Source organism: Crocodylus porosus, unplaced genomic scaffold (assembly GCF_001723895.1).
Source record: "Crocodylus porosus isolate Cpor-Errol unplaced genomic scaffold, CroPor_comp1, whole genome shotgun sequence".
Lineage (NCBI taxonomy): Eukaryota > Metazoa > Chordata > Crocodylia > Crocodylidae > Crocodylus > Crocodylus porosus.
Window position 1 is genome coordinate 13,136,393 of NW_017728917.1, and position 17,043 is coordinate 13,153,435.

Here is a 17,043-nt window from a genome sequence, read left to right on the forward strand (position 1 = left end):
AACATCTACATATAGGTTTTTATTTAAATCAAATACGGGTGCAATACCTCTTTCACAATTTGTCGTCTCCAATTCCTTATCGTTGTCCAGACCGCTATAACATACTTGCCCTCTGTGTGTGCACGTTCATTTTCTATCGTTGCGTGGTAGCTAGACATAACTGCAGAAATTTTACTAGCTGCAGAAAGCTGTGATTCTATATGTAAAATAAATATCAAATTTAAAGTTGACAGGAAACCTTTGTTGAATAAAAATAACTAGTACCAGCTGGAAAAATAAATTAATTTATGAGGCTTGACCTTCTCTTGAGGATGCCTTTACAAACCATCAGCTGTGTATTGGAATTGTCTAGGACACAAATGAGTATGAAATTATAGCAAGGCTAGCTTATATAACCTTTCTTGCCCTTTGCCGAAAGAAAAATAAATATGCTTCCTCCAAATGATTCAGTTTTTAAGATGCATTTGACTTTAATGATTTGTGTTTAATTAGGTTTTAAAAAATCAAGTTAATAAATTGAGTGCAAGGCTTTTGGTGCTGTTTATATAGTTCTATCTATATCCCTGCATTTGTCACTAATTAATGAGTTCCTAATGCTTCAGCTTCTGGGGAGATGAGCAACAAAAATTAACATAACTAGTAAATCTGAAGATGTGCAGCTGGGTGATAGTATTTGAAATTTGACAAAAACATTGCAAGTATTATTATTTGTGACATGGCTCAAGATGGGAGATTGTGAGGAGAGTAAAGATGACAGAACTGGTGCTAACCACTGTGACAACAACTTGAAAAGCAGCCGACATGACATCTTTCCTATCATGCTGCCGAAAATGTCAACTTTGTGAAGGACAGTGAGAAAATGGTTTGCCGAAAATTTGAAAGGTAGATTCAAGAGATGCTCATCATGTCAGATGTAATATAGTCCACAGCTGTTTGAGAAAGGAAGTCCTTGCAGTTGTGATGGCTCGCAGTTGGCAGGCCCTTCCAGACATCCGTGCCGCTCCAAAAATGGCTACAGTTGACCTGTAGATTGTCTCAAGTTTGCAGCAGCATGATATACAGGAGCGAGTGGTAGTTTATAGCATGCCATTCTGCAGCGCAAGGCACTGTGCAGAAGGAAACCTTGCGCTTGGGTTAAAATGCTTGGGTTGGCACCCTGGCTTCCAAAAAGGCATGACAAAAATGCAAGGCCTAATATTTTAGTGCAAACAAAGTGTGGTGGATGCTATTTTTAAAAAGGCTTTCTCTTCTTGCAGCTAGGTGGGTAGGTTTGTATCTCAATGCAGTCGGTTAAGGCATTATATCTTAATCTGGATAAGCTCAAGGATATTAACTCTGAACTAGAAAAGCACAGGGCTGCTCGCAGACCCATCTGGAGTTTTCAGTTGGGCCATCCTTTCAAATGAAAACTGCCAAAGCACAGAAAATGCAGCCTGCTACCTCAAACTTGCAGGATGCTGCTGTGCCAGGGCATTGCAAGAGGCTGGAATCGGTGCTAAATGGCCTGATGCATCCACATTCAAGCCCGCTGTAGTCAGTGGAAAGCCTTCCTTTGCATGCATGAGTTTTGGATTGACCTGGGCAAATGCCATGGGCCCAGATCTGCTCCCTCTGAAGTCAGTAGAAAATGGGCTGGAGTGCTGAAAGCCATGCCCTCTGCAGGCAGACAGCCATATTGTTTAAATAAACTTTATAATTGAAGAATAAAACTAGATTTGAACCAAAAGATTTTTTTTGGACATTTTAAAAAAGAAAGGGTCCTACCTAGTTGAGCTGGCTCTTGGCATACGTGCCAGTCCCATCACCTGTAGTGGGCTTGAATTTTGTCAAACATTTTGAGAAAGAGCCCTACCTAGTTGAGCTGGCTCTTGCCACACGTGCCACTGCTTGGAAAACAAGCCTGCATTTAGGCTCACCTGACATCTTGCATGACCTTTAAGTAAATCTCTGTCACTTGAGGGTTTATTGACCCAACCTGCAGTCACTACACTTCCTCAACTTTTCCAGCCCGCTAGAAAATGGTGGCAAGTGCTTTCAGCCTCATTTTCTGCTGTTCCTACCATAACGATTTCCCGGGAGCTGTTGAGAACATTGGAGTGGCCAAAAGTCAAAGGAGGGCTTGAAACTGCCCTTTTGCTAGGCAGCGTTCAGCAAGGAGCATCTTGAAAAACATGCCGCTCCCGTTGCAAGCAAACTGGATTCCCCCAGGTGCCCAGAAGGGCTCCCGTGCATACCTGAGGGCCGGCGCGTGCACGCAGCCTGCATGCTAACCACGGGGAAGTCAAAATGCACGGAGCATCTTCAGCTGCTATTTTTTAAATTCCAGATCTAATTAGTTTCTCATGGCTTTCCTGCTTCTTCAGAATAACTAGACCTAATTAGGTACTAATGAGACCAAATTTATATTTCCAAAATTATTTAAAAAAAAAAAAATCTGTTCCCCAGCTGAGATGATATTGCCTAAATTCAACTTAAATTCATTTTTATTTGCAGCTGACATAGGGAAATAAATAGGCAAATAGGAGTTTCTAATGGAAAGGCTGATTTAAATTTAAATGCATCCATTGTAAAATTTGGGCCTCTCTGTTCTGGGCTTTAACTTGTGTTATTTAATTTCTGGTTAGCACTTAGAGGAAGGCTATGAAAAGTCCATTGCGATTTTGTTAGGATCTCTGCTTGTGTTTTTAAGAAATACATTTCTACCTGTATTGTAACATCAGAGCTAATATTTGTCATATTAAGAGCTTTCTGCATGTAAGGTCAATAAGAGATGGCTGTACAGATTGTATGGGGTTTTTTTCATTTTTAGAAGGTTGGGGGGTTTTTTTGTTGTTTTTTTTTAGTTTAGGGCCTTTTGATTCTTGAAAAGGAAAATAAAGCTAACCAATTAACCCCTGACAGGAGGTTCATTAGAAGCTTTGTAATCCCTTGCCAAGTCCTTTGTATAAACGAACCAGTCTAGTACTAAGGATTTACACAGCTTAAGCTGAACACTGGAGGAGGCCTTTTAGTAAGCACATTTGTTCAGTTTTAAGACTTCTTCCCTTGCCTGAAAAGAGACTGTGCCGGTGTAGGGTACACAGTCATACATCAATCCCTACACTTTTCTTGTCAATAATAGAGAGCAGTGATGTTGATTGTCTAGGCTCCTGATTTCTTTGGTGGATGGTTTAGACTAGCCCTCTACACTCGCCGTGGATTATAACGTGGAGTATATTTTAACAGGGGGAGGAGGAAGCAGCAGGGGGCGGGGGCAGCCGGTATCTGCCTTCACGTAGGTATAAATCCAGAGTTTGTTTAAATCAGCAGAGTAACGAGGGCTTCGAGACAAGGAGAGGAAGCAATCGGCACGGGGACTGTCCACATCCCCTAACTGCTCCACAAGAAAAGCAGGGCAGGAAATGTTTGTTTGCACACTGTGCTCGGAGGAAGATGCAAAATACCCCACGGGAGCTGTGCCTGGCAGCCTCGTTCATAATACAGTCCTGTGCACTGATGAAAGAAGAGCACCTGGCAATTATTCATCCAGGAGCCGATTAAATCATTAATTGCTTAGTACTGTAATGTGTTACATTACTGAAAAAGAGATTTTGCTCTTAAATGCAAGCTGATATTTAGACACATTTCTGTATGCGAGACTAACTGCTCCCTCCGTTTACGGGAAGGAAATGAATGTGCTTATTATCTGTGGGTTTAATATCAGTGTGGTTTGTGGGGGTTTTTACTGTGAATCCCTTTTTGCTTTGATAACGTTGCAGAGCCTTTTTTTTCTATGGAAATTATTTGTTCATTTAATGGAGCAGTGGGTCTGATCCTGCAGTCTCCACTGAGTGAAAGTTTCCATTGTAGTCAGTAGTGTACATGCATATTTAAGAAAGAACCACGTTGTTTTGTTTTATTTTCTGCAATGTGCAGAAAAGCAATGATTTTGCTATTGAAAAGCATACATGCTACAAAGCGCTCCCTCCCCTAGCATGTCCATTATATTCTGGTTCTAATAGTCGATGATCCCCGTTTCCAGAAAATGCAGTATCTTGTTTGCTGTACAGATGACTTACCGGGGTCATGGGGTGGCATTTGAGTCATTCATGGCATTTTTCCTTCAGGCCTGATGGAATAGGAACCGTAACGGTAGACGAGAAGGAGCGTTTTGAAGAAATCAAGGAAAGGCTCCGTTTACTCCTGGAGAATCAAATCACGCATTTTAGGTAAAGACAAGCTTACAGCTTATAGCAAAGGAGGGTGCATTTCCTCTAGTTTCTGTCCCACAGGCACGGCATCTTAGAAACTAAATTTCCAAGGCAGCAACTTCTTATCTCTCTGCAAAAGCAGTATGCACAGTGTCAAACAACTGAGCATGTTGTGGATGCTGCAGAAGGCACAAATGTGTTTGCAGCTGATTAGCAGAAGTTGCACTCCTTTGAGGTATTTCAGCATGTCTTGCCCACATGGGCCTCAGACCAGACCAATAATTTTAATGCAATACTGAAACACCCTGCGTCTTATTTCTTGCCCTTTCCCATCCATCCCCTTCTGCTTAATAGCAGTCTTTCCCCACCTCCCCCAAATGTAAAGACAGACAGTTATTGTTTTTCTTGCCCCCAGGGATGGTATAATTATGGGAACAACAGATACCACCCCCCTTTATAGGTGATAAGATCCCCTCTGACAAAGGGGCCTTTTCGTGCAGTGGTCATCCCCAATTCTCCAGATGAGGGCTGACATAAAGCTTCATGAAAATCAAATGCCACTTTCAAAAATAAAGTAGTTAGTTCAAGCAATTAGTTATGGCCCGAGATTATGATGGGATCAGTAGTTTCCCAGCTTGAAGTCACTTATCCCGTCCTTTTTTGGGAGCCCCTTTTCCCTTTTATTGCAATGAAATGGTATTTAACCCCTTCCTGGTAGAGCTAGACACTCTCCCTCTCCCAGCTGACAGCCAGATCTAATGAGCTGGAAGACTACCTACTCTTACCAGTCACCCGTCATTTCATTTCCCCGCTGACGGGAGCCTTGGGCTCCATCCTTCAGACTGCAGATCGGGGCACACGGACAGTTTCTGAGAGTTTCTACCAAAGAGTGAGGGACCTAATCTGATTCAAGCACCAGGCCCTGAGCCAAGGAGCGGAGGGTCTCACTCTGTCAGGCAGGAGCAGAGGGCCCACCTGTCCCATTTCAGAGAGCGTCTTTCCTATTGTGTCACCATTCAGCTTACTGGCACATCTGAGCCAGTAAGCCCCGAGCACCCAACTAATCTTTCAAATCATATGTTTTTCTAGGTATTGCTTTCCATTTGGCAGACCAGAAGGTGCATTAAAAGCTACCCTCTCACTACTGGAAAGGGTAAGCATAAGAATAACGAGGCTGTTTTAAAATCCTGTAGGCATACACAGTCCCCCATGCAGGAGAGTTTCCGTGGCCTTAAGGTATGCACATATGCACAGGTCGGACTAGCTAATGCTGCATTATTAATTATGTCAATTGGTTGATGTTGCAATTATATGAATGAGAGCAGCTGATGGAGAATTTTGAATGTTATGAACCTAATTTTCCCTTTCACAAAACCACTTTTTTTCCTTTGGACATGATAGTCTATGGACTCGGGGTCATGCTGCTCTAATACTGGCATAACGAGGTAGAGTCAGTCTTTTTAAGCGTTATGTTAAATGGTTCCAAAAAAGCTTCCCATCTGCAATAAAGCACTTGGACTGCATCGTCTGTGGGGCCAGAATCGGCCACTTCTGGACCCAAAAGCCAGAGTTCCTACCATCTGAACCACAAGATCAAGCCCTGTAGTCAGGGACCAGCAGCCAGGCTGCGTGAGCAGTGGAAATGCATGAATTTGTTGAGCATACAAAAAATCCACAGTGATCAATTATGTGAATGCCTGATGCCACAACAAATCAGTTTTTCTTATGTCAAGGTCCTTATGAAAGACATAGTTACTCCAGTTCCTCAAGAGGAGGTAAAAACAGTCATCCGTAGATGCTTGGAGCAGGCAGCTTTAGTCAACTATACTCGACTATCAGAGTATGCCAAAATTGAAGGTAAGGCAATTTCTTTGTGACATTACAATTTTGCAGTGTTTCTAGGTGGGGACTATGGCTGGCAGCTGTTTTAAAAAAAAAATTAAATACTTTTTTCCACTTGAACAGAAAACAGAATTGGCTACGGAGCATTCTTGCAGTGTTGATTTGTTTAAAAGCAATGGAGAGTAGAGGCTGGGTAAAATACTTCTTTTTCTGGGGGGAAAAAGAGATGAAACAGTTAACAGACTCCCAGCTTCATTTGATTGTTAGTGCATTTGGCCAGTGGTACAGCATTCATACGCGTGTCATCGTTTTAAAAAACAAATTAAGAAATACATGGGATGTCATCTTCATAGCTGGAAAGTAAAATGCAACTAATTGCTTGTGACATTGGAGTGCAGGGAACAATCGAAATACAAGACTCAAAAACAAACAAAAAAAAGCTTTCTCTCTGCTTATTGGGTTGTAGAAAACTTAAAATGTCTTTTGCTGGATAGCGTTTCATTGCCTTTGCTTTGTGCCTAGTGGAAGTCATTGATCGTTGGTCCCATACTTGCATCAGATTTCATTCTTGTCACTCTAAATCCAACGTCGCTGATATTACTGACCTTTTAAGTTATGGGGGAATAATAACTGGTGACCAGAGACACATGTAGCCATCAAAAAGACATTTTAAAACTTGCCAGAGGATATATTGTTTGTTGGAGCGCTATAATTCAATAGATGATTACATGTTAATCACTTTTCATTGTTACCTTGTTGGCTGCTATTCAACAATCTGAAATTCCTGAACAACTTCTTCTGTGCCGATAACTGAGAACTCTGCTCACAATGAAGTGTATGTTCTGCGGTGGTGTTGTGTGAGATTTAAGAGGCTTTCCTAAAGCTAGATCCATGTTGTATGTCTCTCAGATATTACAGAAAGTGAAGAAATCCCTATATGATTTGCTCCTGGTTCTTGCTTATATGAGGAACTGGGTTATAACGCATCAAATTGTCCAGGTGCTGTACATGACATGTCCTCTCTTTTTCTATTTTTTTCTGTCTGACGATGCAAATTGTGTACCAGTGGTAATGAATTCGTTGTTATGCATCCAGTGAGAAACACTTAAGAATTGGGCACTAAAAGGATGTTTATCAACTCTTGACTTGGTAATGAGTGACAAAAATAGAGAAGGAATGGAGGTTTAATAAGCACTGTATTATCAGGCAATTTATCGAAGCACTCAACTTCACAGGATATTTTAATTGGTGTTTTCTGTAAAATGCAATGTTTAAATATACTTGACAAGGACGGAGAAGGACTCGGAGTGAAAACAACTTTTGTTTTGATGGCTGCTGCTACCAAATGCTGGCTTCCCTAGGTCTCTGTGCAAATATCCCTAACCCGTTGGTAAGATTTGCTCTCTTCTTTCAGATAAATCTATGCAAAAAACAAACTTTATGATCTGTAAGTAAAAATGCATTCATTTCCAAAGTAGAACAGTTAGTGTGTACTTTCCTTTTGTGCCTCAATTCTTCTTGGTTGTGTTAATTATCTGCCCTCCTTTTTGCACTGTGACTTTTAGGTCTGGGGATACTTTGAAGCAACAAACTTTTTTTTTCCAGCTACCTTTTTAGAGAAATTCTTCATTCCACACTACTTGCTCTCTTCTGCTTCTCTCCTCCCTTATTCGTGATTGGCCACAGCCACTTTTCTATGTTGCCGCTATAAAAGTGGTTGTGACACCAATTTCAAAGCATGCTGGGATTGTTACTCCAAACAACCCAACATCCGCCAGCTGCATGCATCAGGTTTTCTTTCATGAGCATAGTCCACGACAAGGTACAAACCAGTTCGCTTCCAAAAGAGTTGCCTCCATGAGATGCCTTTGTCTACGCAGCATGCGATTTTGAAACCAAAACGGTTTAAACTTGGCCATCTGAGCATTTCAGAAATTCCTGGCGGCGCAGGAGGAAATATTAGCAGCAGAACTGCTTGAGGCTATGTTTATGAAGAAATACCTGCAAAAGCCTTAGATACTGAAGGCCAAAACCCTTAGTATCTCGGAGCCTTAATTCAATGGAATTCTACTTCCTTCTATTCATGATGTTTGGATCATTATATTCTTGCAAACAATCCAGAATAAACCTCTACAATCATGGTCACAACCTCTTCTGTGACTCATGGGCATGCTGAATGGTTAATCCAATAGATCTCCAATTTTAAAGCTCTCCTTTTTTTTTTTTCCTTTTATCCTATGTGTACCCCAAAATACTCTACAGCTATTTTCCTCTTAAGCTAATATAAAGTTTTCCTCTGACCTATAACCTCTTTACCTCTGACCTAAGCCTCTTGCATGCCCAAATCCTCTTTTATAGGGAAAAAGAGAGAAATGTATGAGCATCCTGTCTTCTGCTTGGCCTCTCAAGTGATGGATTTAACCATTCGTGAGTACCTACCACCCTCCTCTCCATGCTGTCTTCACTCTTTCTGTTTTCATTACTCCAAGAAAATCCAGATCCAAACCAACTCACTTTCCTTGCTTCAAGTCTTTTAGCATTGGCTTGTCTGTTGCTTCTGTCTGTGAAACCCAGTGTGAGAAGTCCAGTCACTTTTTATCAGCCTAAAACAGGTTAGGCAATTAAGCCATTTGTTTGTGATGAACTCCGATTGTCTGTAAGTTTTTTCAGTTTATTCTTTATGTCTGTGACCTGAATGCATTTTTACTTTGCTTCTGTGTAACCCCAATTTGTAAAGTGCTTGTCACTGGTACACAATCAAAAGGTAGCAGCTACACTGGGAAACAATGAGCTAGAGGTCAGATAAAGGACATTTGGAAAAAGGCATCCCTTTTCCAGTATATACGATCTTGAAATGCTCCTGTATATAAGATCATATAAAGCTGTCCTTTCTCTGTACATCAGATCTTACATGTCTTCTGTCTGTTCTCTCTCAAGCAGAAATGCTTTTATTTGTTCTCTCTCTAGATTTTTTTATTTATTCTTTTACACCAAGCTCTGGCTGGGACATGCAAACTTAGCGGTCGTATGTTCCCAGAGCTTAGCTCACTGAGTTCACTAATTTTCTATTCGTGCAGCATTTTCTTTCACCCCTGTGAAAGGAGCCGTTTTGGTGATGCCATGCTTCTGGGTGGTGGGAGTGAAGGGGGCAACTTTTTTTTTTCCTTTTCAAATGTCATATATCACGCATAACTGCAGGGCATTTTGGTCCACTTGCTCATTAATCCTGCATATCTGTTCTTGTTTCTCTCTCTTCTCTCCTTGTCGCTCTCTCTCTTTCATATAGAGAATCAAAAGGATGCAGGTGAACAATTGTATATGCATTATAAATTGCTAGGACTGTTGAGTTATATATATATATATCTTTGTTTTCTTTCATAGCTCCTTAAGATATGTACTCCTATAGACTGAAAACGGAGTTGCCATAATACTTAAGGAGTTAATTTGTGCTGTCTCGACATACATAATCTCTTTTACGCGTGCCTCAGGGTAGAGTATAGAGCAGAGCTCATTTATAGTGAAAGGACACCGTGATGAGGAGACAGGTTTTCAGTGAATAGACATCTATCCCGATAGAAGAAAAAGTTTCCTGTTTTCCAAAGGAACTAAAACTACTTTTTGACGCAGAAAAGTCCAGATGATTTGGCCTGCCATTTGAACACTGAATGAGCACATTTATGACTCAACTAATGTTCATTTTTGTTTTTCACATCTTCTGTTTGATGCCCTCCTGGGAAGAATGGTTTTTTGTTAATGTGTAACTAACAACACCCAGTCAGACAAAAGTTGTGTTTGTCTTTTGTTCGTAACCTGTGGTGACTTGTAACGAAGCCGGGGCAGGACTCAGACCTTTCCACTCCAATTCTTTTCGGTAGTGCTGCTGGACTGGTGTCACTTTTTTCATGACTCTTACATATCAGGGTTAATGGTTTGACAGTTCTTGACATGTCAACCATTAGTTTCTTTTTCCGAAATAATTTTGACGGTTGTTTTCTCGTTCCCCCTGAAAGGATAAAATTGATTTCAGAATAATTTCCAGAAAAGAAATTAGTTTAGAAAGAGATGCAAAGTCTTAGGTCAGCTCCTGTTTTGGTTTCCACAGGTGCATCTTGCATGGACAGCCAAATCTAGCCCGGCACCTTGTTTCGTCACCGTCGTGTTAACTTCAGGTCCTAATAAGAAAGCAACATCCATTACAAAATGTACAGGTTTTGCTCTTTGCCCAAATATAGGCACAAAAACAAAACAAATCATGTTGTATCTGTGGGCCCATTCATCCCCAATAATTACCTTAGATCCTAGTGTGTCAGTACAATTAAGGACATAGAGCATCATTGTTTTTCAGACCAGAGGCAGATATACCACCTATTTTGCATTTAGGAAATAAGTGCTACCTTTCAAAGGGCGCTATTTAGTTGCGAATAAAACCAGCTTCTGTGTTGCCTGAACCCAGTGAAAGACCACAAAAACCCTAATCCTACTTGCCTTGCTCCCTTAAACCACCCTTTGTTTGTACTGGTTTCTTTAAGGGAGTTTGGCTTGTCAGGTAAGCAGGATTTGGTCTTAAAATCAAGAAACGAAGCGTTGGCTTGCTTTTCCTCAAGTCAAATGTAAAATGTGACTGCTCTCAATTGTATTGCAATCGCAGTGAGACTAAAAATACAACGCTGAAAACAAGACACCCACAGATATCTCCCCATCTAATTCCCCATCTTTCCTGAAGAGCTCTTAGCCCCTTGTGTTCTCTTAAAAACGTGGTTTTTAAATAGAACATTCAACAGACAAATATGCTAAAGCAATTAAAAATGAATAATTTGTGCTTATTAATCAAGCAAAAATTGCTAGCACTCAGATGAAGGCATACAAAACCCTAAAATAGGGTTGTGCTCTGTCTCCTTATGGAAACCGGGAATCCACTGTTCCTTTAGGACAGAATAACTGTGGTAGAGCAGTGCCCCGGCAGGCCAGGGTGTGTGAAATGCAACGCATTGTCATCCAGAAATGCCACAGGTGTGACATGGGTCTCATTTACACTGAGGCTATGAAAAGGGTTCAGTCTTCACCAAAGGTCTGTTGTCTTCAGTGCACGGCAAAGAAGAGGGGCAAGTGGTGGGTGGGGATAGCAACTAACAGTGACTGGACAAGAAGGGACCAAGGACATAAATGATGTCTTTACGTTTAAGCTTCTGAATATAGCAGCTTCAGCAGCAAGCAGAAACCAGCTCAGGGGCTACTTGGTCTGCTGCAGTGTCAGTGTTTCTACTCTTCCCTTCACCCCCTCCTAAAGCACGACAGGGTTCAGCCTTTGCCAGAGTGCCCAAACCCTTCTCTGGTGAGCAGATACCATCCCCATCCAACCTATCTCTTTCCCATGGCATTAGTAACAGCCCCTACAATGATTCCCTGGGCCATGATCATAGCAGCAGCAATGCTAACTCAGCCCCTCCGCTCCCCTTCTGCTGCTCAGCTGAAACCCCAGGCATGCCGTACTGGGGTGGGATGGGCAACCGTTGCATGGAGCATCCCTGTCATGCCTCATCCCCGACCGCAGGCAGCAGGATGCAGTCCCTGCACCCCGCCTGCCCCATCTCGGGGCAGGGAAGAGCATCCAGTTGCTTGACTGTATTTGGGAGAGCAAATCTGCTTTGAGAGAGGCATCTTGGCATTGAAGGGAAATGGGTATGGGGGTCTCACTGCCCCATCCTCCAGACCTAGAACTTCCTACTTTAAATGCTGGAGGCTGCAAGCGAGAGATGGACGGTGGAAAAAACCCTGGTCAGACCCAGCCCATGGGAAGTGCAGAGTCCATTCTCCACCCCCATTTTTTACGCGCCAGTGTGAGCCGGGTGAATTAAGTGCATCGTTTTCAATGTGTGTTAAATGAATTCAGGTCAGGCTCTCTCCCGCTCTTCCCAGCTTCAGTTTGAGCAGTCTGGGTTCACCGGCCAGCTTTGTAGGGAGCTCAGACTGGAAAGCCACACGCGCCAATTCATGAAATCTGCAGCTCGGTTTCAGTTTGTGAATCCATTGGGAATTCATAAAATTAAAAAAAAAAGATTTTTCAAATAAATGGGAAGAAGAAATAAAGGCAAGGGGATTGCAGTCTGCAGGCTGGTAGTGAGCACAGAAAAAGAGGCTGAATTCTTGAAATAAATTCTTGCTCACTCCTCTGTAATTCTCACTCCCTTTTGCATGTTTGCTTCAGCCTCATGATGTCCTGCCACCCCATTCCTTTTATTAATTGAAGCAGTATTCAACTGTTTTTAACTAAAAACTCATAACTTGGCCCTCTGGAGCTCACCTTATCTATACATTGTCAATGATAAGAGTTATTTAGACGGGACAATTCCCAAGGACTGATGATTCCTAAGGTGGTCATCTTCTCCCCACACCATCTTGCTGTTACATATTTTATCCAATGCCTCTTTAATGCAAAATGCATGAGCAGTCTGTGGGCCTCAGGACCAGTCCCAGCTCCCCCCATTGCAGAGGGAGTGCTCTAGCCGCTAGGACATGCAAAAGACCACCTCTACCCACTCTTCCTGCCATGTTTTTTAATGTAGGTGGGTGCAAACAATGCACTTTATGCTCAGCTTGAAGCAGTCGTTGTTTCTGGCATGTTCTGAGTTGCCAGTGCCTACCACCCTGGGCCCTCCGTGGGATTTGGGTACACAGTGGTACCTAGCTGCTAGTCCCAACCAGTCTTAGACATGGTACAGGGAGAGGTACCAGCTCCAGAGGGACCAGTCCAGGGTAGACACGATGATGGGATTTCTTCCAGAGCTCCAAAAGATAAGAGAAACAGATAAGTTGAAACCTGTTCCCTGTTCCCCCCAGACGGTGGTGAAGACTACAGTTGTCAGGTTCATTCAGGCTCTAAATAAGAGGCCAGGACTTGGCTCTTAACAATCAAAGTGACCAGAAGCATTAACTGATGGTTGACATGGTGGGCAGTTTGGCCTCATTGTCATAAACCTGCCTCGTACGTGCCCCAAAATCTCTCCCAAATTGGTTGTGATTTGGCCTGGATTTATTTTTTTTCCCAGGAGAAGGCTGCAATGGGACACACTAGTTAGTGTTGCATTATATTTGGTGGAGCTGACTGAACCCACGCAGACCCTAGGGGTAGATAGATGGAGGCTGAATTGAGACCACAGCTGTCCACTGTCCGACAAAAGTCCTTCAAGCTGCCTTGTGTGTGTATCTGAACAGCCACAGGGTAGGGCCTGCTCCTGTATTAGCAAGCTTTCCTCTCTTTTCTCCCATCCTTCTGTTTTAACTGGTGTCTTCCCCACAAAAATAGAAAACAAGGGAGGTTGCACAAGGACCCAGACGGCAGTGAAGTCTGAAATGCATTTCTCCTCTGGGTCACCGCAGCGTCCGCATCTGTGGCCATAGCAGTGGTTATGACTAGCTGCAAAATCTGTCAGCTTCCCGCAGGGCTTGCCAAGCTGCATGCTTCTCCTGGGTGTGATTATTTTTTTCCCTTGGCCTCAGTACCATTTTTGAGGAATCGTCTCTCTTTGACACCCCGGTCACATGAGAGCGCCCTGTTTGGGAACCTAATAGATGAAGTTGTTTGGGGATGTTGCATTAGGACCCAAGGTCCAATAATCTCCTGTTAGAACCACTTCCTTTCCCCGGAGATTGATGCAAACTGCCCTTGGCAGTGATGTGCTGTGGGCATTGCACATGGGCTAAGCCATAGTGTGTGCCCATATTCTTGTTCACCGTATGAATCAGGAAGGACTTCTTGAGCATTGTTGCCTAAACACATGTCACTTTATGTTGTAATGATATAAGAAATGGTTCTGGGGAGAGGACCCCTCTGCTAGCTGACAAATAATGACCAGGCCATTTCTGGAAATGAATGAATAGATGTGTTTAAACTTTTAGAAGCAAAAAAAAGAAGGAAAAAAAACAGCCCAGTATTTTTTTAAACCTAGGTTCTGTCTTATCGACTCTGTTCAGCTGTGCAATGATTTAATGTGTATGTGTGTGTGTCTGTACATTAAGAGATGCATCCAACTTTTACTCTTTAGCGAGTGTTTGCTAGGGTATTGTTACTATGCTCTGATCATTTCCATAATACTACAAGAATCCCAAAAAAGAAAAATGAGAAACCCACTTTGTATGAACCAGAAGCCAAACTCTTCTTCACCTAGAAAACACAAGGAAAAATGGGAAGGACTTTTGGCAATAGACTGTCCAGATAAATATGCCAGATTCCTTGCAAACACAATTATTAGAACTAGTCACGCTGCTGTACTCAGGTGATTAAAAGCTGCTCTTAAATGTTGATAAGAACTATAGTATCAGCACAGTCGCTATATGTGATCGGCGGTATATGCGTGCGTGTTTAGAAGGAAAGGCTATTTTCTTAGATTTTCTGCTTTGCTGATATTGTAAACTATATGACAGATGGGTCAAGTCCTGATTGCCGCATTCTAACATTTGGAATAGCAAGTAACATATTTGATAGAGCTGGCAAGTTCTTATATATGATTCAACCCAGAATATAAAAGCCACTAGAATTCCAAGTCAAAAATAATTAAATGAGCTGGAAACAATCAGGAACCACACATTTTTAAGTGACAGATTTTTTTACATGTTTAAATTGCACAAAGAATGCAAGAATATCTTATAGCTCCCTTTCACCAACAGTGGTGTTTAAGTCTAAAATCTGTAACTGGTATTTGCAAAGCAATTAATTCCTGTGTTGTTATGTTAGTATGAAATCTTAAAGCAGGCATGGGAACCCTAGCTTTAGGTAACAGCTCTTTCCTTTGGGGGGGGGGAGGGCGGGACTCAAGCAATGATAGTATATCACATTTCTCCAACACAAGAGTTAACTAAATGATTATACTAAACTCTTCCTTTAGCACTTGGCTACATGAAATACAATTAGCATCCACTTTGAATTTTAAGTGTTCTGGTTGCAAAGTGCAGTACATTAGGATCTGCAGACTTCCCAAATATTTGTTGTTAAATGGTATCATAATTGTGTAATCCTTTCAGTCCCAATAAGCCAAAAACAGCAGCTTATTCCATTGGTATTTTATCATTTCTGCTTATGTTTCTTTCAAAGTTTCCATCTTTGTCTCACTGTGTGTAAAGTCACGTGTCTCTTTACTTTTGGTGTCTCTCTCCATCACTTGCAAACAGCTCGTCCATCCAAGCCTAAGCCACCGGCTGGGCCACCACCCTCCACTCAAATGCAGCCTAACATGATAAATCCGATGCGCAAAGGCATGCCTAGACAAACACCAAGTACTGTAATAGTCTTCCTTTCTTCTATTTAACAGTGTACTAGCTTAGCAGTTTCTCGCTACTCTAGTTTAGCTTAATATTAGAAAGCTATTTCTAACACGAGGCTTTTGCAACTATCTGTAGGCTTTTAGAAATTTAGAGATAGCATTTATTTCAAAATGTCCACATTTTTTTGTCTAGCAATGTCTGACATATGCAACATTTTCAAATATCAACGTCAGCACAAAATAACATTGTTGTTGCATAACATTTTGCATGATAACTATAAATATGTATGAGCTTTAAACGATGGTGTATGAAATGTTTGATAAGTATATCGTATACGTTTCATTTAACTGTCAGTGCTCCAGCTATTTTAACAGAATATTCTGATGTATAGTAACTTACCCAGGGAAATATTTAAAATAAGAAAAAAAAAATTAAGATTGACATCTGCTGGCTGCCAAAGTTGTATAAGCATCAATATTTTCTTTAAAGACAGCATCTCCGAGCAGTTGTTCTTATTAACACTTTTGTCTTTTAGTTGTGTTGGAGAGCAGATCACTGCCACGAGTGAGTGTAGGCCTCATCCTGCTCCCCTTGAAAGCAATGGCAACACTCCCAGTCACGTCTGTGACGTAGAATCGGGGGCAACATGTTCTGGAAAGTTTTTAGCAGCCTGTTGTTGCACAAAAGAAAGAAGAGGCAGTTCTCAGCTTCTGTTGAGGAGCTTGAGTGAATGATGGAAAGAAAGAGGACTTAATAACTGGCCCTCTGTTTGGTATTCACTTAAGACAAATTTTGAAAGAGAAGGCAGGAGGATGTGTGGGGGGGACAATGCTCATATTGATGGGCCAAACCAACAAAACATTTAATGCAGTTGCACAAGCACTTTGGCATGTCAATGAAAGCAAAGGGATTAAGCGCCTGCAGCTCCCCAGATCTTGTTGGATACAGAGATACTCAACGCTGCCAAAAAACAGGCTGCAGACCTATGCCCCGGTGCCTAGACGTGGATGTAGTACCCTGAGTTCCAGCTACCGATTTTGAAAATCTCAGCCACGACTTAACAGAAAGCTCAGCAACTTTCAGGATGTAATCAAAGACGGGTCTAATAGGGAAGATTTTGAGAGAGTGGTGAAAACCTGACCCTATTGAAGCAATGTCACAACTTGTCATTGCTTTCAACAGGGCTGGGGCTTCACCCATCGTTGTTTGTAGAGCCTGATTCAACATAGCATTTGAGTATGTGCTTAGCTTTAAGCCCAAGCTCAATCAAAGAAGTGGGGCTGCAGCACAAGCTAACCATTCAATCTGTAGTCAGGGTTAAATTTTCAATAGGGCTTGAAGAAGCCAGGTGCCCAGCTGCTACTGAATTTCAGTGGAAGTTAACCTACCTGCTGGCTCAGGGAAGACTTACTTGTCTTCCAGCTCTACAAAGCCATGTCAATAACCCTAATTTTTAATATTTGCTTAAGTTTTAAATCATTTGTCTAGTGGGCACTGACAAAGCATGCATGGTTGGCACTTTTCCCTTGGTTTTTCCATAGCTGTGCTCAAATCCAGTATCATTTTGCCTTATAGCTTAGACCCCTGAGCTGCTCCTCCAGGCTGCGGCCGTCCGGAAGAGCAACCCAAGAGGGTTGGTTTCTAAGGACCCGTGTCACCGTTGCACTTGGCCAGCTCCCGGCGTCTTTCAGCCCATATCAGAATCGTATTTAAAGTGTGCCATTCTTCCTATATTTATGTGCTTTCTAATGAA

At 42.0% G+C, this 17,043-nt stretch overlaps 1 protein-coding gene across 1 annotated transcript in view; it reads left to right on the top strand.

Annotated features, from left to right (window-relative positions):
- CADPS (calcium dependent secretion activator) overlaps nucleotides 1-17,043 on the top strand; it is a 245,719-nt gene that overhangs the window by 162,917 nt on the left and 65,759 nt on the right. Inside the window, exons 15-19 of the mRNA XM_019536711.1 lie at nucleotides 4,107-4,208; nucleotides 5,280-5,343; nucleotides 5,924-6,047; nucleotides 8,391-8,459; nucleotides 9,319-9,336. Coding sequence (XP_019392256.1) covers nucleotides 4,107-4,208; nucleotides 5,280-5,343; nucleotides 5,924-6,047; nucleotides 8,391-8,459; nucleotides 9,319-9,336 — 377 coding nt within the window. The remainder of the gene's footprint in view (nucleotides 1-4,106; nucleotides 4,209-5,279; nucleotides 5,344-5,923; nucleotides 6,048-8,390; nucleotides 8,460-9,318; nucleotides 9,337-17,043) is intronic.